The sequence below is a fragment of the Mirounga leonina genome, unplaced genomic scaffold (genome assembly GCF_011800145.1).
Source record: "Mirounga leonina isolate KUSES-001 unplaced genomic scaffold, KU_Mleo_1.0 Mir_170, whole genome shotgun sequence".
NCBI lineage: Eukaryota > Metazoa > Chordata > Mammalia > Carnivora > Phocidae > Mirounga > Mirounga leonina.
In genome coordinates, this window is record NW_023270433.1 from 3111531 (window position 1) to 3134695 (window position 23165).

Sequence of the window (23165 nt, forward strand, 5' to 3'; positions counted from 1 at the left end):
GAGAAAATCTAGTCAGGCAGAGATTGATTTCTCCCTTATGGAGAAGCAGTCCAGACAAGGTAGAGCAGGGATGGCTTGGTGCCCCACCCCCCTACCCCAGGCTCCTCCCCTCTTCATCATGTGCCTTTATCCTTGCTGTGGCCTCATGGTCCAAGGTGGCTGCTGGAGCTCCTGCCATCAAGGCTGCGGGCAGAGGCAGAGGTCGACACAGTGCTTCCCTTCCCCTCCTTACCCAGAGCTGAGGCATATGGCCACTCCTGGCTGTGGTGGAAGATGGGGACTGCAGGACTTGAGCTGGACACATGGTCATACCTCCTCCCTATTACTGAGGAGACAGAAGAATACCATTGGGGTGGGTGACCAGCCCCAGGATCCACATCAGAGTTGTGAGGATCTCACTAGACTTGGAGTTGTGTTGGCGCTCAGCAAGTGTCAGATTTTGTTGCAAACCAGGGAGACAAGTACAGATGTTTGAGGTGACCCAGAGAGTGGTGGATCCCACCCCAGCCCTGGTCTCCGGGACCCAGAGCCCCAGAGTCTGGCTCACTCTGATGCCCCTGAGAACCAGATGGGAGGCCTGCCTTTTCTGGAGCAGCCCCCTCTCTGAGCAGATTTCTCAGGCATGAGGCCCCGAGAGGCCTGGTTGTCCCAACACCACCTCCCCCAAGAGCCAGCTCCAGCTCTTGAGTTCTCACGCCCACGTGGGGGATGGACAGACCCAGACACTTGCTCAGCATTCCCCGGGCCAGTGGTCCCCGGCTGCCCTTAGCAGCGCTGAGCAAGTTGGAGAGAGCCCCAGGCCAAGAAGCAGAGAGCCGTGGTGCCTGGAGGGGAAGTGTGGGTGGACTTGGGGGACGCTGGGGAGCTTTGAGGGAGAGCCTCAACAGCACCTGCTGTGCGGTCCAGACCCAGGAAGGGTGGGAAGCCCCAGGCCTGCTCAAGGGCCCCTGTGTGGATGGGGGCAGAGGCCAGGAGGGAAGAGGAGCATGTCTGCCTGAGGTCACCCCAGAACGTGGGAAAGCATCTCAGAGCTGCACACTTCTGGTCAGAGGGCCTGATGCCCATTGGGCTCTCAGGGCACCAAGGCATCATGCCCCTTAATTCTGACAGAGTGGACTTCCCTGGGTAGGGCCACTGCAGAGGCCGCCATGTGGAGCTTTAGGGAAGTTCCCTGGACAAGACATGGGAACCACCCACTTCTGGAGGTGAGGTAGACACCTCTCTCCACTCCTGCACCACAAATCTAAGAATGCCGTATAAAACACAAGAGAATAGAAGAGGCTGAGCTTGGAACAAGGTGACCTGTCCCAGAAAGAAGAGACACAAAGCCAGAGCAGATATTGGGAGCCAACACCAAGGTGGCTGCTAGGATCTCAGGCCCTCTGGGGTTGAGACCAGGGATTCCAACACTCAAGGCATTGGCTCCAGGACCTGGGAGACCAGGAGCCGGAACTGAGTTCCTGTGCAAAGCTGGGGATCTCGAGGAACACCTCCATCATGAAAAGGAAATTAACACACATGGGTAAAACCAAAATCACAGAATGGGACAAAGATTTTGATTGGTTTGTTAGCTTTCCAGAAATAAAAGAATACAAAGGCATACCATACCCTCGGACAAATTAACACAGAATGGTTAACCCTGGACTTCCAAAGATAAAAAATCACGAATGTAGACAATTTAAAACTTAATGTCATACCAAATAGATTTTAGAGCAAAACAAACAAAAGGTGTCACTAGAGTTTTAAAAGGCTTACAACATAATGATAAAGTTCTCATTTATTAGAAAATATCAGTTTTAAACTAGTATGCTTTTCATAATATAACCCCAAAATACATAAAGCAAAATTGACAGAAGAACAAAAAGAATGAGACATACCCACCATCATAGATGGGAGGTTTTAATACAACTTTTTCTCTTTATCTCTGTAACTAAAAAGTCAAGCAGACATTGAAACAAGAAAAAGTAAGGATAGAGAGTAGAATAACATAATTAGCTATTGCATGTACAGAACATTGTGGCCTCTTGCAGAGTACACATCATCTCCATGAAGATATACCTCACACTGACCCAGAAAGCAGATGTCAATGGATTTCAAATCCTATAGTTTAGCTTCTCTCACTCACCATGAGGAGTGAGGTTAGAAATCAGTAATGAAGGGGCGCCTGGGTGGATCACTCGGCTAAGCATCCAACTCTTGATCTCAGCTCGGGGTCTTGATCTCAGGGTCATGAGTTCAAGCCCCACGCTGGGCATGGAGCCTACTTAAAAAAAAAAAAAGAATAAATCAGTAATAAAAAATACACAAGAAACATCTATATGTTGGGCAAATTAAGAAACATACTTCTAAATAATTAATAACCAAAAAAGAAATTCAAGGAAATTATAAAATATTTCAAATGTATTCTTTTTTTCCTTTTTTTTTTCAAATTTATTCTTAAATTTAAAAGGATAAAGATAGTTGATAACACAACTTGTAGTATACTACTGAAACTGAACTTGAACTGAAATTGGTGACCTTGACAGCTTGTATTACAAGAGCCAAGGACTGGAGGTAGGCTTTCCTTCTTTCAGGCTGAAACAAAACGTTGATTCCTTGAACAAAAGTTTTATGTCTCCGTTAAGCATGTTCAAATTATCTATTTAAAATGTAATTTTTCCAAGTAGAAAATTACAAATGTATTAAATGTGCACAAATTACAGGGTTTTGAAATTGCAGTTCTTGTTCCAATGGCTCTGTCCTCCTGTGACTTGTCTCCACCGTTGGAGGAGGGGATGGTGGTGGGGAGCTCCCATGATAAGATTTTACAACATTTGTGAGTTCAGCTTGGACTCCTATTCTTTGGTCATGGCTGTTGTGCTTATATTCCCTAACAATTTAGTTTTGGTCCTTTATTTTCCCTAGAAAAAGAAAACCCGCATGTGCCCATGGGATCTATGTGGGAGTTTTACTCACTTGGAATTCTCTCTGGATAATCGTTCCACATCTTGACACTTAATGTGCTGTTGGAGCTGTAATCAGATGGGTGCAGCAGGACCCCCAGCCACAGTGCTCTGCAGCCCCACACCAATCAATGTAAGGCTTGGTCTGTTAGGATTACGATCTGGCCATGGGTGATAGCCTATAAGACAAGAGATGGTTATTTCTTGCTCACCTAACAGTCTGGGTAGAGACCCTGGCTAACAGTGTCAGGGACGCAGGTCTTTCTGGGGTTTTTTTGGTCCCTTGGGTGTGCCCTCACAAGTTCACCGCATGGTCCAAGATGGGACTTCAGCTCCAGCCCCTGAATCTACATTCCAGCCAATAGGAAGGAGAGGGACAGGGAAGGGATATGACCATGTCTTTTGAAGAACACCTTCTGAAAGTTTCACTCACTAACTCCCATTGGCCATAACTTGGTCATATGGCCATACCTGGGCTGCAAAGAAGGCTGGGAAAGGTAGTCTTTATTCTGGGTCTGATTACCCTAAAAGGATGAGAGAATGGGGAAGGCAGGGAGGTGAATAGCCTCTGCCGACGAAGACCCATGACCATGAGGGGTCTGCGGGGCAAAGACAGGTGGTCAGATCCCTTTGAGGCATGTCTTGCTGACGGATGAATAATCTTGATTCATGGGGAAAAGAATGCTGAGCTTTCTCATTCTCCACGGTCCAAGCCTACTTGGAATCTGAAAAGCACCCTGAATAATCCTCCATTCACTCACATAAGCGAGCTACACCTGTGTCATGTAAGGGGGTCAAACCATGCACACTTGGAAGAGAACAGAGGTTTTTATTTCAACTGCCTCGGTGACTTTTTGGTCTGACATACTTTGTTTCTTAGGAGAAGAAATCTCTTCTGACACCCCCTCTAAACCCTAACCCACGTGCTGCATGCGTGCATCTGTTTCCCTCCCTGGTTAGTGAGCTTGGCAGGCTCAGCAGAAAAGGGGCAAATTGTACTCCCAGGGTCGAGACAGGCAGCCTGGCCAGGTGAGAGCCTCTTGTTTGTGGGTCCTGCACTCGGCTCCACCAGCTCCTGGGGAAGCTGTTGTCACCATTTGGGAAAGGTCACAGCTTTGTGTCACACTCCAAAGTAGGAATGTCCCAGACACCACTGAGACATCATGTCACAGAAATATCGAAAGCAGAGCAATGGGAAAAGGTGCACCAGGCAGGTGTCAGAGAAGGCGGAGAGACCATTGTTGGTACCAGACATAAAGCACTTTGGGGCAGAAAGCATTCTTGTGTGTAAAAAATGTGGTATGTCGGAACTGGCTCGTGCCGGCTCCCAAGAGCCGGTCCTGTGTCCTTTCCAACTCCAGATTCAGTGACTCCTCACTGGCAGCTTGACATTGGCCCCGGTGAGAGTGTTTATACCAAAGACATCAGCCAACGCTCTCCACTGGATAAAGAGGTCCATTATTTTATGATAAAAAGGGACAATTAAATGTGAAGCTAGAACAGTCCTGGAGCTTAATAGACTTCACAACATAGCCTTAAAATATAGAAGAAAAACTGGCAGAATTATAGGGAGAAATGGACACATCCTACTAGGAAAGGGGTCTTACACTGCTCCCGGAAACCAAGACAAAGCCAACAGCCATCAGGAAGGAAGCTCCCTGCTAGGGGCATGTTCCGTGAGAAAAGTGTGAGCCCAGACTCTGAGCCCAGGCTGTCGGTCCCAGTGGGGATCCACCTCCCAGCCTGCCTGTGGGTTCGCTCTCTGGGCAGGTCCCTGTCCTGGGGCTGCACCCTGAACTCGGGGTCCAGCTCTCCCAGGGTGTCGTGCTTACATGTGGCCACCAGGGGCGATGTTTCCCCGCAAGGCTCAGAGTCCTGGAGGGCTGACTGCCTGGGGGTGACCCAGCCCCCCACTGACCACCGTGAGCTGTTCCCCTCACCTAAGCACCTAGAGGGCTTTCAGATCCCAGGGCCAAGGACAGCTCTGCACACGCCTCTTGCCCTCTATTCACAGCAAGACTCACATCCCCCTGATTGGATTGTTTTGGGGTGCTCTGATCCCCCGGCCTGGAGCGGGAGAGAGGAAGCTGTCTTTACCTTGGACAATGCCTGGGGGTTCGGGTCAGGGGTTGAAAAAGCAAAACTCCCAGAGGCCAGCAGGGAGTGTGAAAGGGCAAAGTGACAGGGTAGGGACAGTGACCAACTGGACAAAACAGGCCCATCTAAGTGCCTCTGGCTAGGGTGTGGGCCCAGACCGGCCTGTGTGTCCCAGCTTTTCAAGATTTTGAAAGATCAAAGATTTTCAAGATCAAATCTGGATTTTTAGAGGAAATCTCCAGGGTAACACATAGGAAGATGTAAGCACAGCCTGAATCATGGGGGGTTGGGGGAGGCTTCCTGCCCCTGGGTGGCTGGGGTGAGAGCCTGGAGGGTGTGGCTGATGGGGCCGGGGGGCCGGGTGGTGTTGGTGGGGTCTCGTGCCCGTGGTCACTGTTTCCCCACCCTCGCCTCCCAGCACCCTCGGCAGGAAGATCCTCCAAAGATGCGTCCTGTCTCCCCACTGGACAGTTGTGGTGCCTGATGCCGGGGGGGCTGATCCCCGGCTGGGCCCCGCTCGAACTCAGCAGCAGGAGTGACCAGCTCCACCTGCCACGTCGCTGCACCCACAGATAATTTGTGGGGCCGGTCGCCGGGTGAAGTGGGGGCCCCGGGCCCTGCACGAGGCTGCCTACCCCCGCTGTGTGCGTCCCAGGGGTCGAGGGACACGAGCTTCCCATTCCTGGGGACACCTGCATCCAGGTGGCGTCAGCCCTGAGTGTGTGGGGAGGGGGCAGGGGGCGCCCTGCCTCTGGAGAGGGACCACCACTGAGCCCCAGATGATGAAACATCCTGTCCTCATGAAAGCATGGGGGTAGTCGATACAGTGTTTTTAGGGTCTTTGTTGGAAAAATAAAATCTCAGAAGTGTAATTCCAGCCCTCAAAGTTGTTCTGGAAACTTCCCTGCTCGCAGAACTGTCCAGGTCTGGCCCCCCTTGGCTATGTTCTGCCACAGTCATTTCTCTCCTCTGAGAGGACACGTGTAAAATGCTCAGCACGCTGCTTGCCCCCCCTAGGGCCCCCAGGGCACTTTGCAGAGGCCCTGGGGGCCAGGCCGGGCGCCACCTCCCCCTGGGTCAGATGTCAGCAAGCGCTGCCCTGTTGGTATTTACTGTTCCTCTTTGGCAGGGCCTCGCACAGAGCTCCGTGGAGGAGCCTCCTCCCCTGGCCCATCCCCCTGGATGTCTGCCCAGAGGGCGGCCTGCAGCCGCCTCCCTCTGTCCTGGAAGCCGGGCCAGCAGCGGGGGCGGGGGGCCGGCCGGGGCCTGTGGAGAGGGCCGCGCCGGGGAAGGAGGAGGCTGGGCCAGGTGCCCGCAGGCCAGGGGGCAGGCCACAGGGGAGGTCCAGGGCCAGAGTCCATGGGCAGAGGGCGGGCTGCTGGACCGCAGGTAACCCCTCACCCTCAAGGGTCGACTGGGACTTCTCTTTGTGCCACGGTTTCCTTTAAAGTGCACCAAAAGTAGATAATATACAATAAATAAATTACAAAACTTCCCAAAAACTGACACTGCAGGGGTTATAGTCCCTACCTCCCAGATGGGGAAACTGAGGCTGGGCCCAAGCTGGTACGGCAGGTTGGCAGCAGGAGCCTGCCTCAGTGTCCCTGGCTGGGGCCTGTGCACCTCTGGAGCCGGGCCCTCCAACACCCAGGGGAGATGAGGTGGCCCATTCCCCCCGCCCCCTCCCTCCCCCCCAGGCCTGAGGAGGGCTGATTGATCACATCTCCTACAGCGCTGACCCACAGCCAGGCCCGGCCTTCCAGCCACCGCCCCTGTCCAAAGTCCAAGGGCGACTGTGCCGCTTGCTCGGCTTGGGACAACTTTGCACCAGCTGCTCATCTTTGAGTGCAGGGCCGGGAGAGGTCTGGGCTGCCTTGGCTGCTGCCCTGGAGCTGTCGGGACCCCTGTGTCCCTCTCCCGTGCCCCTCCTGTCTAGGGCTCTGATGGGGATGCAGCCACATTCCTTCTTCACCCTCCCTGACCCGTCCCTCACTGCATCGAGTGAGTGCAGCCTGGCCCCAGGCTGCTGGCCGGGCCCCCTATCTGCAGAGTGACCAGGCTATGCACCGTCCCAGGACAGCCTCATGCTGGTGGGGCAGCCTTCCTTGGGGAGTGAGTGACAGTCTCTGTCCACATGAGGGGGACTGACAATGGTAGCAGCACCCGGCCAGGCCAGAGCCCGGGCCACCTCCTCAAAATGCTGGAAGGAAGGGCAGCTTGCTTGGGAGCGCCCCATCACAGCCAGCCTCATGGCCACCTCGCCCTCCGTCCCGCCCCAAATCTGTCTTGATCCTGAACCCAGAGCCCCTCAAGGGTTCTTAGTTGTCTCTGGGTCTTCTAGCCGTGCTTTGCATACAGTAGGTGTTCAGTAAGTGTAGAGGACAGACAAACTGGCAGCCAGACAGTCGGACAATTAAGAAATTGAAATAAAGAACGCAAATAAGAGCATAATTATTTATCTCATCTGTATTAATTACAGTGTGTCGCTCCTGCTATTTCCCCACTCTTAGTAGCCAGCATTACTCTATTGCTAATTTTTAAATTCTTTCTTTGATCCGTGGGGGAGGAGGTCCAATTTTATATCAACACCTGTTCTGATGCTTCGCACACCCAGGGGTACATGTACGCAGTGTTCCTGCATTTCCTCTGGGCGTCTCCTCTGGGCATAGATGGAATGCCCTCGGCCCCCAGAGCTTGCTGTGTGGCCCAAGGCATGCTGGCTGCCCTCTCTGGTCCCAGTGCCCCCAGCAGTCAAATGGAGGCAGGCGTTCCTGGCCTGGGAAGCAGGGCACCCTGCCATGGCAAACCAGAGGCTCGGGGACCTCTCACACAGCGACAGAGGGAGCCAGGAGCTCTGCAGGGCGGGATGCAGACGGCCGGACTTTCTGGCTTGCTTCTGAAGGCGGTGAGCACCCCTGCCCGGGAGTGAACAAGCTGCCGCTGGCCGGGCAGGTGCTAGCTGGGGCCCTGCCTCACCTCGCCAAGGAGCCTGCAGGATGCCACGGGGCCTGGCACGACCCTGTTGCTTACCCAGCACTTTGGCCCACCGCACATCTGTGCCAAGCGCAGCTCGGGGCACGGGGAGCACAGACGGGCAGAGGCAAGCAGGGGTGCTCGGGGCCACCGGCGGCATACCTGTAACCCCCGTTTTAGAGAAAAGGGAGTGAGGTCACCCGCCCCATCACCCCCGTTCACAGGCCTGCTCTGCGGCCCGCCGCGTTGCTGCCCGGGCCTGGGAGAAGCCCCAGGCGGTGGGCGGTGCAGCCCGGGCGGGCGGTGGGCGGTGACAGGGGCGGGCGGTGCGGCCGGGGAGGGGCCGGGGGCGGGGCCGGGGGCCGGGGTTCCGGCCGGGCCGCCGTCGCGAGGGAGGGAGGGTCCGGCACCCTGCAGCCCCCGGCCGGGCACAGGCCGGGCACAGGCCGGGCACAGGGGGCCCAGGTACGCCCGGGGGAGGAGCAGGGCCCGGGCCCTCCCCCTGGGGGCGGGCGGGGTTGGGACAGGCCCCCGGCGGGCCAGGACTTCTCTCGGCCTCCGGCGGCAGTAACCATCTGGCTGGGTGGGCAGGACCTCGGGTCCCCGGGTGCGTGGCAGGGGCCTGGGCACCCACCCTGGCCTCCTTCACGGGGCGGAGGCTGGGCCAGCTCTTTTCTGCATCAGCCTCCCTCGCCCCACAGCCTTTGAGGGGGGCTCCTCTGGCTCCTGCTTCACGGCTCAGGTGAAGTTGTGGCTCAAGCCCCAACCCCGTCCCTCACCCCCGCCCCCCGCCCCCGGCCTGGGCTGCCCTGCACCCTCACCCCTGGTAACGCACGGGCCACGCTGCTGACCGGGCGGGAGAGAGTTGCAGGGGCAGGAGAGCAAGTTAATGGTGAAGCAGCTGCTTCTGGCGGTAGGGGCGCCCCCAGCCGGCCCCCAGCGCTGCCCAGCTGGGCACAGCCGGCCCGGCCAGAGCACAGGAAGGGGGCAGCTGGCCGCTTCTGGGGCCAGCGGCTCCGGGAGATTGGAGGGAGGGAGGCCGGGCCAGAGGCCGAGCAGGAGCGCTGGGCAGCGCGGGTGGGGGCAGGGGGCAGGTGCCCGGCCTTGACCGTGCCGGGAACCACGTGACGCTGACTTTCCACAGGTAGGACACCACTCTTGGGGGCTCCTGGACGATTAGGGAACTTCGAGGACGAAAGGTAAGGACAGAGACAGGCCCAGAGGTGCACCAACCTGTGCCCAGGGCACCTCTGCGAGCAGAAGGGCAGGTGGGCTGTCAGACCGTGGGGGCAAAGGGTGGTAGAGGGACTGAGATGCCCCGTCACCCCCAACCCCTCCTCTGCGAAGCCTTACACATCACAGCTCTCTGCCCCTCCTCTGCCCCCACTCACCTGGGAGGGTTCCCTGTGTGTGTGTTAGGGGGAGTGGGCAGCCCTGACCAGCCTGAGCGCTGGACCCCTCACCCCCGTCCCCCCCAATGAGTTGGCGGCTACCCCCAGCCTCCCCTGCCCCAAACCAGGCCCCAGGAGAGCCTGCAGGCTTGGGCTGTGCATGGGCCTGGCCTTGCTCCCCAGCTGGGCCACAGAGCGGCCCTGTGACCTCGGCCACCGTGGAGGGCCTTCCTATACTTTGGTCTCCTGCCCTGTAAAATGGGGACAGCAGTCATAGGGGTGCTCACTGAGAGCATCTTTTATTTGGCGTGCGGGACACTCTTGCAAACAGAGGTCGACTCTTCAGGTTAATTAGTTCATTAATATCAGTCATGGCTATTAATGCAGGTGGATTCACGACTAAATCCCTCTTACTTGTTTTGCCGACCCCGGAAGTGGGCCCAGGAGGCCCTTCTGCGTTTCCTTTCCTCCCCAGGTTGGGCAGGACACACCCCCAGGGAGACACCTCTCTGGCACCTTCACTCCTTAGGAGGTGACTTCCTGTCACTTTCTTGTAATTAAGAGACTTTTCTGGCTTGGGAGGGCTTCCTGAAGGAGGGGGGATTCCAGGTGAGCCCTGAAGGCCACTGGGGGACACAGAGGAGGAGGAGGAGGTGGAGGGGCAGGGAGGGGGTTACCCATGCACACGGCTTCCCCTCCCACACTCCCGTCTATGTCCGGGTGATGCGCCCTGGGGACTGCCACCTTCCTCGGTCCCCCCTGCCCCCCGCCTGTCCCACCAGCATACGGCTATGCCAGGGGCTCATCCTCAAACGCAGACCCGTGGGGCCAGGCACTCGGGAAGACACCCCAGGGAATTGTCTGAGCCCCAGGGGCTCTCAAAACCCCCTCCCCCTCCAGCCTACCCCTCCCCCACTCCCATTCTCACAGTCATTTCTCTGGGTCCTGGGCCCCCCTGAGACCTGAGCTCCTTGACCTCAGCCCTCAGATCCCCTGCCCTCCTCCCTGGCGTCCCTCACGGGTGACCCTACTTCCCCAGACCGCATCCTGCCCCTTCCCTCTACCTCCCCTGTTCCCCCTGCAGCTCTCTAGTACCCACACTCTGTCACCCACACTCCGCATCAGCCCCTGGAGGGCAAGGAGAGACGGTACAGGGGGCAGGCCACTCCAGAAAGGCAGGTGGCCCGGTTAGCCCGCAAGGGGTCTTGCTTACAAGGCTTGTCTTGGGGCCTGAAGACGAGCAGTTCTCTGCCCCCAGCTGCCAGATCGTAGTTTCTACAGAGGCCTTACGGGGCTCAGTCCCGCACACCGTCCAGAGGGTCTCAAGGACACATTGCTCCCTCAAGCCTGCATCCCTGGGAGTGGCTCCCATGGTGGGAACCGGGGGCTGGATTGGGGGGAGGCAAAATATACATTCCCAGGACAGGGCAGGGGGTGAGGAGCCTCTGATTACCCAGGTCCAGCTTGTGGGCCCAGCTCCAGGAGCGGGCAGGGACCTTCTGCCTCCCACCAAGGTCGCCGTGCTTCCGGCCAGAGCCGATGATGCCTCCAGGCCCTCAGTACACGCACGCTGGAGTGCAGGAGCGATCGGGGCCCCGGGGAGGCAGCGGAGGAAGGAGGGTATGGGGGGTGGTCCCCGGGTCTCACCTGGTGCAGCCCCCACTGCACCCCTCGGCGCCCAGCCAGCCCTGACTCTCTCCCCAGCTCCCTGAGGTGCTGAGCACGGAGTCCCCATGGCCTCGCTGAGCAGAGCCCTGCGTGTGGCCGCCGCCTGCCCTCGCCGGGACCTGAGGCTGCGCGCGCTGACCAGCCGAGCCGGCCCCACCACCGAGAAGAGCGTGCCGTACCAGCGGACCCTGAAAGAGGCCCAGGGCCCCTCGGCGGTGGCCCGGGGCCCAAGCCGGCCCCTGCCCAGCACAGCCAACGTGGTGGTCATCGGCGGGGGCAGCTTGGGCTGCCAGACCCTGTACCACCTGGCCAAGCTGGGCGTGAGTGGGACGGTGCTGCTGGAGCGGGAGCGGCTGACCTCCGGGACCACCTGGCACACGGCAGGTAGGGGCCAGGGCGGGTGGGGGCCAGGAGGGACTGGGCTCAGTGAGGGGACAGTTCCAGAGTGACGACTAGAAGCTTGTTAGAGGCAGCTGAGCAGGAGGAGGAAGGACACGGAGAAAAGATGAGGGATCATCTGAAGGCGGACAGATGGGGGACCCCCTTTGCCCCCCATGTCTCTGGAGAGCCATAGTGGGGAGGAGGGAGCAAAGCTGAGACCAGAGCTGGGAGCCCAGGCAACTGTCTGTTCCAAGAACAGAAGCGCCTCCCCAGATGGAGCCACTGGGGCTGAGGGGCGTCCACAGGCGGGCATAGAGCGTGGACGGGGGAAGGAGCCATCGGGTGATGCAGAGCCGTGTCCTCCATGGGCACCAGATGCGTCCATGATCCTCATCCTCCTAACTAAGCGGTGGGCATGTAGTAAGCCCCTACTGTGTGCATGTCGCCAGGGCAGCCACCCTTCTGCCTTAACCCTGGGAGCTGGGTGAAGTTTGCAGTTTCGGTGGGGTAAGCATTCCCACCTCTGCTAATGTGGTGCTACCAGCGTGAGGTCACGGAACGTGGAGCTGGGAAGAGGTTCGGACATCACATGCCTTGTACACCACCGTTCTGCCCTCCCGCTGTCCCATCCCAGCCAGGCCAGCAGGCCTCTCCCCTCACGGTTACACCGGCCTCGGCCCTGGCCGCCCGCCCCCCAGACTCCGCTCTGAAGGGAGCAGCTTTGTTGGGGGTCGGTGTACACGTGGGCTTCAGCGGGTCCTGGCTTGGGGTCCCGGCCCCATCATTACCTGCTCTGTTGTCTTGGGAGTGGGACTGTTTGGTGCCATCTAATTTCACTCTAACATCATCGTGCCTCCCTCTTGGGGATGCTCTGTCGCCCTGTGACAGGCTCAGCCCCGGGCTTGGCACACAGTAAGGGCTCGATAAAGGGGACCCCCGATGTTACCACCGTGTGAGCTGCCCAGGGGCCAAAAGCCCATCTTCAAATCAGCTTTGACCCTGTGATTTCTGGCTCATCAACCTCCTGGAGTTCCCCGAGGGCTGCAGAGAAAGACCCAGGCCCTCTGCCTGATCTTCGGGAGCCCCAGGCTGCGGTGGGGGAGGGGAAGGCACGGCGGGGGGCTAACGGTGCCCCTCGCCTTCCCGGCCAGGCCTGCTCTGGCAGCTGCGGCCCAGTGACGTGGAGGTAGAGCTTCTGGCCCACACGAGGCGCGTGGTGAGCCGTGACCTGGAGGAGGAGACGGGGCTGCACACAGGCTGGATCCAGAATGGGGGCCTGTTCATAGCATCCAACCAGCAGCGTCTGGACGAGTACAAGAGGCTCATGTCGGTGGGTGTGGCCCCCGCCAGAGGTGGAGAGCTCCCGGTGGCGTGGGTGCTCCCTGTCCTGGGGGGGCTGGGGCAGCAGGGCTCGGGGAAGGAGCTCTGATCGATCTGGGTCACCATCAGACCCAGATGCCCTTGCTGCTGGGCCACCTGGGACAAGTGGCCATGCCTCCCTGCGCCTCGGTCTTCCCACCTTTAAAATGGGACCATACTGTGGAGCGGACATGGGAGAGGCCCAGTACGTGGGGCTCTTCGGCCACTGTGCTCCGTGCTCACAGCAGACAGGATAGTTATGAAATCGCACCCCCAGAAGGCAGTGCCCACACTTCTCCCATGCCCCTGCCCCCCCCCACTTCCAGGCCTGGGGAGGGCTGTTGTCCAGGAGACTGGGAGAGAGGCTCATGCTGCTGATGATCCTTGGATTGGGGTGGGGTGCTGTTTCCTAACCCCGAGCGGCCAGGCCTGGACCCCAAATCCCGGGACATGGGGGCAACGGGCTGCTCCAGCAAACTGTCCTTTGTGGAGTGCTGACTGAATCCGTGCTCGGCGCCCAGCGAGCAGAACCAGCTGTGTGGCCGGCAGGGGCCCATTGTCGCAGGGACGCTGAGGCCCCTGGGTGCCCGGGCAGGAGGCAGGGGCTGCTGGCTTCACCAGGACAGGTCTGGGTCTCTGGGCCCAGGCGCTGGCCCCCGTTCTGCTTCCTCCTCCCTAGCTGGCTCACTGGCTGGGACAGAGGCCTCCAAGCGAAGCTTCAGCCCCAGCCTTGGAGCCCAAGTCCCCAGCTGCTGAGAGGCCCCTGCCCCTTTTCAGGCACAGTTCTCAGCCAGAGACTGACCAGCTCAGCTCCTTGCTAGTAGGGTGGAGCCTGTCCTGGTTGTGATGCCTGGGGACACTCGATTGGCTGCCCTTGGGCCAATCAGATGTGGTGGTGTGGCCTGTCCTACTAAGTCAAGGGCCCGGCCAGATGAACAGGTTGGTCTCCTGGGAGCTGGTCGGATTGGAGAACCTGAAGATCCTCAAGCTCAAAACCCCTCCAATCCCTGGGGGGTGATTTGCATTCGTTTATAGAAGTCCTTAGGTACCAGAGACTGGTCGAAGCTCTTGAGGGATACCAACCACATAAACGGTTAGCACCCTTAGTCTGCCCAGGGGACTTTAAGTCATCTGTGTCAGAGCTGGGTGGAGGTGGGACAGCTCCAGAGCCTGCTCCTGCGCACGGCGTCACGCTCCTCACCCTAGTGCGGAGATGGCCCACGGGACGGGGCGGCTGGGGCATGGTGACCAGCTAAGGCTTCCTGGAGGAGGCAGGGTTGGAGCCGACCCTTGGAGGTGCACACGGGGAGGACGGTGGCCAGAGGGGGTCTGCTCCCTGAGGGCTGAGTCCCTTTGCTCTCGCTCCCTCTAGCTGGGCAAGGCGTATGGCGTGGAGTCGCACGTGCTGAGCCCGGCAGAGACCAAGGCGCTGTATCCGCTGATGAACGTGGACGACCTGTACGGGACCCTGTATGTGCCGCAGGACGGTACCATGGACCCCGCCGGCACCTGCACCGCCCTCAGCAGGGCCGCTGCTGCGCGGGGAGCCCAGGTACCAGCGGCCACGGGGCCCTGTGTCCCCTGCTCCCGGCCTGAAGGACCCGGGGGCCCTGCTAGACGAGCGCGTCCTCTCAGAATCTCTTCTGTACTTTTCATCGTTTATCCCAGATGTGCACCTAGTCGTAGAAAACATTGGAAAGGACAAATAAGCAAAAAAGAAGAAATGGAAGTCACCCAGAGGGGACAAGTGTTGACATTTTAGTTTTACCCCCCAAATATTTTTTAGGAAGGTATATTTTTGTAGGAAGAACCAAGCCACACTGCTCCGTGGCCTTTTGACCCAAGACCGGACTGCAAACACCTGTTGGCGAAGCCAGCCTTGCTTTCTGGAAGTCACTTTATGAGAAAGACCCCACGTGTCTGGGGACACGTCCTCCAAGTCAGGGGTGCACGGGGTTGGCTTCTGGTGCTGGGGTGACGCCATTTCCCTGGCGGCGTCGCATGACACAGCGCCAGCAGGAGCAGGGTCCCAGGTCCCGTCCGGGCAGTAGGGAGCCGGTGATGGCGGGGTGGTGGGCACCCTCACCGAGCCCTGCTTGGCTCTGGAAGCAGCCCCTCTCGCTCCCAGGTCATCGAGAACTGCCCAGTGAGCGGCATCCGCGTGCGGACCGATGACTTTGGGGTGCGGCGGGTCGCCGCCGTGGAGACAGAGCACGGCACCATCCAGACGCCCTGTGTGGTCAACTGTGCAGGTGGGCAGGGGTCTGTCCCGGCTCTCGGGCAGCCACGCTGGCTGCTCCCCAAGCCTGGCCCGTCTCCGGGTGGGGGGCCTGGGTGGGAGAGACAGGCCCGCGGAGGCTCCCCCTGCTCACCGGGCTGGCGGCCCCGCCTGGAGCCACAGAGCCGACCTGTCCCTGCTCTGCCCTCAGGCGTGTGGGCCGGCGCTGTGGGTCGGATGGCTGGAGTCAAGGTCCCGCTGGTGGCCATGCACCACGCCTACGTGGTCACTGAACGCATTGAGGGCATCCAGGTAGGGACATGGACGGCCCCAGACCTGGTGTCAGGCTATGCGGGGCGCAGGGACCTGGCTCGGAACCCCAGTGCTTGCAGGTGGCGTGACCCCTCCCCACCCTGAGCCTCGGTCACCTGATCTGTGAAATGGGCATCATCACACTGGGGGCTTGGGGTGGGGTCAGAGTTAAGTGAAGGAACCCCCTGGTGCTGACCCCCTGGGCCTTCGGGGCACAGCTCCTCAGTGATGCCCAAGATCGTGTCCTGCGTGGTGCGGCCCGTCCAGGCTTTGTCACGTTCTGTGCTCTGGGTGCTTCTTCAGGGGACCCACGCGTGTTTGCCCGCTCCCTAATGTGCCCTGGGTGCCACTGTCAGAGACGCTGGTTCCGGACCCTCAGATCCTCCTGGGGTCTTGGAGGGGCTTCTGCCAAGGGAGACGGGGCCTGTGCACCCCTGCCCTCTCTCCTCTTCTCCCCTTCTCATCTCCCCCCCACCCCCGCCCCACTGTGGTGCGGCTGATAGCTTCCTGTCACCTTGTCAACGACCACTCCTCTTTTCCTTCCTCCCTCCCTCCCTCCGTCCCTCTTTCGTTCAACCCATTCATCTCTCCCTCCCTCCTTCCCTCCCTCATCCTCCATCCACTTATCAACCATTAACCCACCATTCCATGTAACCCTCCCTCCTTCCTCCCGCTCACCAGCAAACACTGACTGCGTCCCAGGCCTTATTCTAGAAACCAGGGCTGTAACAGAGAAAAGGACCCAGTTCTTGTCGGGGTGGAGCTGGGGGGCAGGTACAGACCAGCAAAGGACAATTCCCAAGCAGGCTGATGGGGCTCTGAGGAGGCAGGCAGGGGGCTCCAGGGACTCCTAGCCCAGGGAGCCGAGTGCGGGGGCCTGGCAGCCCAGGGCCTGCAGGCAGTTCAGGGGGGCCAAGGGGGTGGGGGTGGGACAGTGTGAGGTGGGACCCGGCAAAGAAGGTCCTGCCCTGGAGGAGCCTGGCTTCCGGCTCGTCACTGGGGCCACAGTGGTGGAGGGGCTGGGGCAGGTGCCGGGCCCTGCACACACTCCTGCCCCTCTCCCTTGTCACAGGGCTTCCCCTGTTCGTGGACGAGTGTAATGGGATCCAGCACAGGCCTCCTGAAGGCTGCTGGATGCCCCGTGCTCTGTGGTTCTGTGGGGAGAGCTCCCGGGTGGCCGCCAGGGGTCGCCCTCAGGCCACAGTGGGCTCCTGAGTGCTGGGGACAGGCTGTGTCCTGGGGAGGGATCCTTCTTCTTGGGTGGCCACAGGGCTGTGCGCCCTAGGAACCCCCAGGTCTGAGGGTCTGGCCCAGGGCTGGGTCTGAGCCAGGCACTGCCCCCAGCTGCTCTGTGACCTGGTCCCCTCCCTCTCTGGGCCTGGGGTGTGTCCCACAAATGCAGTGCACCCCATGCTCTCTGCTGGTCTGCATTCCACCGGCCCTTGCCTGCTTTTGCAGACACCGCTCTACTCGGGCACCAAGGGATAGGAAGGCTCAGGCCCGGGGGCGGCGTTCCAGCTCCTCCGTCACCCAGCCAGGCAAGTCATAGTGCTGCGTGCACCTCAGTTTCCTTTTCTGCAAGATGGACAATAGGGTACTGATTGCACGGGGCTGGCTGAGGGAGGAGCCCGTGACAGAAGGGAAGGGCTGAGTATGGTGCTTGGCCTGTAGCAGGTGCTCCTCAGGTGGTAGCTGTGGTGAGGGTGACAATGGCCAGAACCAAGGGGCACAGGGTGGTCCAGCCAGCAGGTGCCTCAGAGGACGAGATTAGGGAAGGCTGGAGCTATCAGGCAGGCTTCCCAGAGGAAGCAGCCAACAGGATTTGGAAGGAGTGGGGCACAGTTAAACAATGAAAGGGAGCAGGGTGAGGTCGGAAGGAAGGGACACCAGTGGGACCCGGGTCATAGCTGTAGGGTGGGCTTCTGCATGGAGATGGCACTGAGAGTGTCCTGAGGACGCCTTGGTCACTCCAAGGCAGCTCGGTGTGCGGGGGCGCAGGAGCTAGAACGAAAGTCAAGGGCTTCTCCGGCCACCAGGTGTCCCCACTGTCCTGGTCTACGGAACTCCAGAGATTTTGTTTTGTTTTGTTTTGTTTTGTTTTAAGAGTAGTAGTGACAATAGAGGTAATGATATCACTATTTCTATTTCTGAAGTGCTCAGTTACTGAGAACTTCCTATGTGCTCCTTACAACAATCCCTCATTGCAGACATTCTTATTCCAGTTCTACGGAGGAGCTGGACAACTAGGAGACTGGAGTGGGAGGGAGGGGCATCTGCCAAGTTATCCCTTTTGGTCTCTGTGTGTCCTCAGAGATGGGACAGAGGAGTCACATCTAATGTGCCCATCTCCAGGGTAAGTCGTCCAAGAGAGAAGGCAGTTCCTCCAGTGCCAAAGAGCAATAGGGGATGTGGTCTTTCCCCACTTCTGCTCAGTTTCTAAAATGATTTTGCTTTTGTTTATTGCTTAGATCAATAGTCAGTGTTTGCAATATAATGTCAATGTAAATATTGTTAACTCCTGAGCAAAAAGCATCCAACTTTTGTGTTTCCTGGAGTTATTCATTGTTTTCCAGTTGCTCAGTTTTCTATATAACTGTCACTAATTACCTCTATCTATCTGTCTATCTATCTATCTATCTATCCATCTATCATCTATCAACATTACCTTCATCCCCCAAATCCCATACTCATTATCAGTCACTCCCCATTTCCCATCCTACCCCCAACCTTAGATAATCACTAATCTGATTTCTGTCTCTATGGATTTTCCTATTCTGGACATTTAATAAAATGAAGTCGTACCATATATGGCCTTTTGGGTCTGACTTCTTTCACTCAGTATGACATTTTCAAAGTTCATCCATGTGGTAGATTGTCAGAATTTCATTCCTTTCAATGACTAAATAATATTATTTTTTTAATGGCTAAATATTCTACTGTAGATCACATTTTATTTATCCAGTCATCTGTTGATCGACATTTGAGTTGTTTCTACTTTTAATAATGCTGCTATGAACATTCATGTACACATTTCTGTGTGGACGTGTTTTAATTTTTCTTGGGTAGATATCTTGGAGTGGAATTGCTGAGTCATATAGTAACTATGTTTAACTGTTTGAGGAACTGTCAGACTGTTTTTAAAGCACGTGCACTGTTTCACATTCCCACCCACAGTGCGGAGGGGTCTGACTTCTCCACAGCTTCACCACCACTTGTGATTCTCTCTTTGATCCTAGCCATCCTAGTGGGTGTGAAGTGGAGAGTATCTCACTGGGGTTTTGAGTTGCATTTCCCCACCGGCTGATGACGTGGAGCATCTTCTCATGTGCTCATTGGCCATTTGTACATCTTCTTTGGAGAAATGTCTATGCAGATACCTTGCTCATTTTAAATTAGGTTGTTGGTCTTTTTATGGAGTTATAAGAGTTCTTGTTATATTCGGGTTATTTTTGGGGTCTGACCAGATTTATGCCTGGCACATATTTTCTCCCGTTCTGTGGGTTGTCTTTTCCCTTTCTTGATGGTGTTGTTTTGGCAGCACAAAAGGTCTTAATTCTGGTGAAGTCCAACTTATGGATTGTTTCTTTTTCTGCTTGTGCTTCTGGTATCATATTTCAGAAGGGCATTTCCTACAGTCCTTTTCCAAGGCCACAAAGATTAACTAGCATATTTTCTTCTAAGAATTTTATAGTTTTATCTCTTATTCTTAGATCTGTGACCCATTGTGACTAAGGCTTGTGCATGGTGTGAGGAAGGGCTCCAACTTCCTTCCTTGTGTGTGGCCATCCAGCTGTTTCAGCATTGCATGTTGAAAATTGTTGCTTCCCCGTCTCCATGGCCTTGGCATCCTTGTGGGAAATCAGTGGACCATAAATATGAGGGCTTATTTCTGGACTGTCAACTGGATTTCAGTGATCTATATGTGTATCCGGTGTTAGTGCCCCCCTGTCTTGATTACAGTAGTTTTGTAGTGAGTCTTGAAATCGGGAAGCATGGGTCTCCCAGCTTTGTTCTTCTCTTTCAAGATTGTTTTAAATATTCTACATCCCTTGAATTTCTGTATGAATTTTAGGATCACTTTGTCTATTTCTGCCAAGAAGCCAGCTGCGATTTTAATGGGGATTGTGTGGAATCTGGATCAATTTGGAGAGCATTGTCATCTTAGTACTAGTCAAGTCTTCATTTTATAAACATGGGATGTCTTTCCATTCATTTAGGTCTTCTGCAGTTTCTTTCAAAAATATTTGCCAAGTGTTTAGAGTACAAGTTTTGTACTACTTTTGTTAAATTTATTCGTGAGTATTTAAAAATACTGATGATTGATGGGGGTGCCTGAGTGACTCAGTCCATTAAGCGTCTGCCTTCAGCCCAGGTCATGATCTCAGGGTCCTGGGATCGGGCCCCACATCGGACTCCGTGCTCAGCAGGGAATCTATTTCTCCCTCTTCCTCTGCTTGGGCTCGTGTGTGCTCTCTCTCTCTCTCAAATAAATAAATAAAATATTTTTAAAAATTCCTTTTGATGGTGTAAGTGGAGTTATTAATTTCATTTTTGATTGTCCATCATTAGTGAAATGAAAACCAAAACAATAGTTTTTATTTGTCTGTTGTACATTGACCTTGTATCCTGCTGCCTTATTGAACTATTTTGTTAGTTGTAATAGTTTTTTAGTGGGTTTGTAGAATTTTCTCTTTGCAGGATCATGTCATCTGCAAATAGAGATTGTTTTACTCCTTCTTGTCCAAGGTTGATGCCTTTTGTTACTTTTTCTTGTCTAATTGCTGTAATGGCTAGAAACTCCAGTATAATGCTGGGTAGAAGTGTTGAGAGTAGACATCCTTCTGTTGGCCTAATCTTAGAGGAAAAGCTGAAAATAAGTATGTTTCAGCTGTGGGTGTTTCTTAGATACCCTTTGTCAGGAAGTTTCCTTCTATTTCTAGATTGTTGAGTGTTTTTGTCATGAAAGGTATTGGAAATACTTTTTCTGCATCTGTTGAAATGATGGGTTTTCATCCTACTCTGTCGATACTGTGTATTACATAAATTTGTTTTCAGATATCAAACCAACCTTGCATTCCTGGGATAAGTCTCATTAAGTCATGGCATATAATCCTCTTATCTGTTGCTGGATTCAGTTTGCTAGTATTTTGTTGAGGATTTGTGCATTTATATTCTGTCACATTTTCCTCCCAAACACTTCAACATGTTTGTCCTATCAACTACCTCTCAAGAATATGTTCTGCACAACTCTGCACAACAGGGAAATCATATACAGTCTGTAAGTCCCATTCCCCTCCCCTGGAGGAACGCTCCTGCTGTTCTGATCTCTGTTCTAGACGGATTGCCTCGTGACCTCTGCTCAGCTGTGACCCTGGGGCCTTCTTCACTCCTCTTCTGTTTGGAACCATGGCATGTGCTCTGGTTGCTTATTGAGAAGGGGCAGGTGGTGGGTAAATATTTTCATGTTCATCGATGTCTGAAATAATCTTTATTCTTTCCTTACACTTGATTGATGGATTGACTGGGTCAGAATTCTCCATCTAAAACTGTCTGTCAGAATTTTGAAGACTTGGCTCCAGGTCCTCTGGCCTCCAGGAATGCTGTGCCATTCTTCAGGACCCACCTGTTCCTCTGGTGTTCTGATGTTTCATCCCTGTGTGGCCTCTGTGCTGGCCTGTCCATTCACAGGGCATGGTGGGCCCTTGTGGTCCCTCATAGGCCCTTTAATATGGAGATTTGTGATGTTTAATCTGAGAAATTATCCTGGATTGCTGCTCTGATGTTCCTCTACTCCATTCCCTCTGTCTTTCTGGAACTCCTATAAGGTGGATGTTGGACATTTAGGGCTGTCTTATGATTCCCTTATTTTTTTCCTTTCCTGATTGCAATTTCTTCATCTTTTTTAGCCTCATATCTAGAAGATGGTCTTATCTGACCCTTCTGTTGCATTTTTCATTTTGATAATCATCTCATTTTGAGACCTCTTTCTTGATCTGGGCTTGTTCCTTTTCCATGACCCCTTGTTTGATGGACCCAATCTTGTCTTATCTCTGAAGTTCCTGGTGTGGGTTTTAAGGGGAAGTTTCTGCAGGCCGACTGGAAGCTTGGAGAGGGAGGACAGGAGGGCATCTTGCAGGGGATGAGGGTGAGCCATCCTCTTTGGTGAGGGCCCTGGTGTCCACATCTGGAGCCTTCCACAGGCCACTTCATGTCTCCACAGTAGAGTCCCCGGGCTGCCGTAGAGGGGGGAATGGCAGTCCAACCCTCACCACCCCTGAGACTGGAGCCTGTGGGAACCCACTTCTCCAGACCTCGGGGCTGTCCCCAGGCCAGGCTCTGGGCTGTGCTGGGTGGGGATGGAGAGGATCTGGGTTCACTGCTGTGAAGAGACCCTGGCCTGTCTTTCTGTTCATACACATACTCTTTCTCACTCACACACATGCACACTTACACACACATGCATGCACACACACACTCACATTCACACATGTGTGCACACACACTCACACCCCCACACACCATGCACTCTGCCCACCAGGCCCCTGCAGAGGGAGCTGGGTTGCCACAAGCCAGGACTCTACAGTGTGGAGGGGACGGGGAGGGTGCAAACTGGTCTGACTTGTGCATTTCCCCCTCCCCAAACCCGAGCTGGGGTACTGGCCTTCACTCTGCGTCCTGCAGTATTGCTTGAGATCTCTGTGTGCTCTTGTCTCTCCACGGTTCTCTTAGATTTGCGGCTTATACCATGTCCCTCCCTCCTTCTTTCCTCTCCTTCTTACATCTTTGCTGCTGTTTTATGGGGTTTAGGGAAGGAGAGACTTGAGTGGTGTGGGGGTTATCCACAGTGTAACCTGAGACCCCAGGTCCACTCTGTCCTCAGGGTTCTACGACAGGGAGGAGGTGCCATGGGCCACTGGGGGCCTGTGACCCCCCAAGCCCTGGCTGACCCTGAGGCCTCTTTGCTCTGCCTTCCAGAACATGCCCAATGTCCGCGACCATGATGCCTCGGTCTACCTCCGCCTCCAAGGGGATGCCTTGTCTGTGGGCGGCTATGAGACCAACCCCATCTTCTGGGAGGAGGTGAGACACTGAGGGATCGAGGGGGTGGTTCGAGGCTGTGTCTCAGTGTGGAGAAGTCTTCTTCCAGAAAACCCACCCTCCCGAAGCTCCTCAGGTGTACCCCTGAAATGGTAGGTCCCTTGGCCCCAGAAGGGTCTCACTCATTTTTCTCTGAACCGGGCACACAGGTAGATCCAGAGCTGGGGCAGGGAGAGGGCTGGCCTCACAACATTAATAGAGGCTGCAGAATGTAAAATAATGGCTTTGGAAGACCAAAACACAAAAGCCCTGTGTCCGCAGCAAACAATCCCGCAGCCCCACCTCCATGGCAGCGGCATCTCCTCCAGGCCTGGCTGCTTCCCCAGCAGCTTCGGGGGCTGCCTGAGGTCCGGCAGCCCCCTCGGCCCCCATGAGCATGCCCAGGCCACCCTCGCTCCTGGATTCATGGAGAAATGGAATGACTGAGTGACAACTTTGGGTCAGATACTCTTTTACTTCCTGGGGGCAGGGAGAGACCAACATAAAAGTCCCTGTCCTGGAGTGCCTTTATTTAGGTGGGGAGACCCACAATAAACAAAGAAGTCATGGGTATCTGTGTGCTGAATGGAGCCGGCAGGTTAGGAAGAAGCCCGGTAAGAGTGGCGTGGAGGGATGTCCTTCACTCTGTGGTCAGGCAGGGCCCCCCTGGGGAGCTGACGGCAGAGCAGAGTCCTGCAGAGCGAACAGGTGGGCGAGGAGCTGCCTCAGGTGGGGGTGAAGGCCCTG

The 23165-nt window shown here is 55.9% G+C and overlaps 1 protein-coding gene across 2 annotated transcripts in view; it reads left to right on the top strand.

Annotated features, from left to right (window-relative positions):
* The first annotated feature begins 7915 nt into the window (after window positions 1-7915).
* Window positions 7916-23165, top strand: part of SARDH (sarcosine dehydrogenase) — a 61079-nt gene continuing 45829 nt past the window's right edge. The window contains exons 1-8 of one of the 2 annotated variants that reach the window (XM_035015506.1): window positions 7916-7944; window positions 9157-9211; window positions 11108-11455; window positions 12604-12782; window positions 14184-14363; window positions 14940-15063; window positions 15241-15341; window positions 22317-22421. In XM_035015506.1, the coding sequence (XP_034871397.1) occupies window positions 11137-11455; window positions 12604-12782; window positions 14184-14363; window positions 14940-15063; window positions 15241-15341; window positions 22317-22421 (1008 nt within the window). In that variant the 5' untranslated portion in view covers window positions 7916-7944; window positions 9157-9211; window positions 11108-11136. Of the gene's footprint in view, window positions 7945-8484; window positions 8755-9156; window positions 9212-11107; window positions 11456-12603; window positions 12783-14183; window positions 14364-14939; window positions 15064-15240; window positions 15342-22316; window positions 22422-23165 lie in introns of those variants that run through there. The other variant, XM_035015505.1, reaches the window with a different exon arrangement.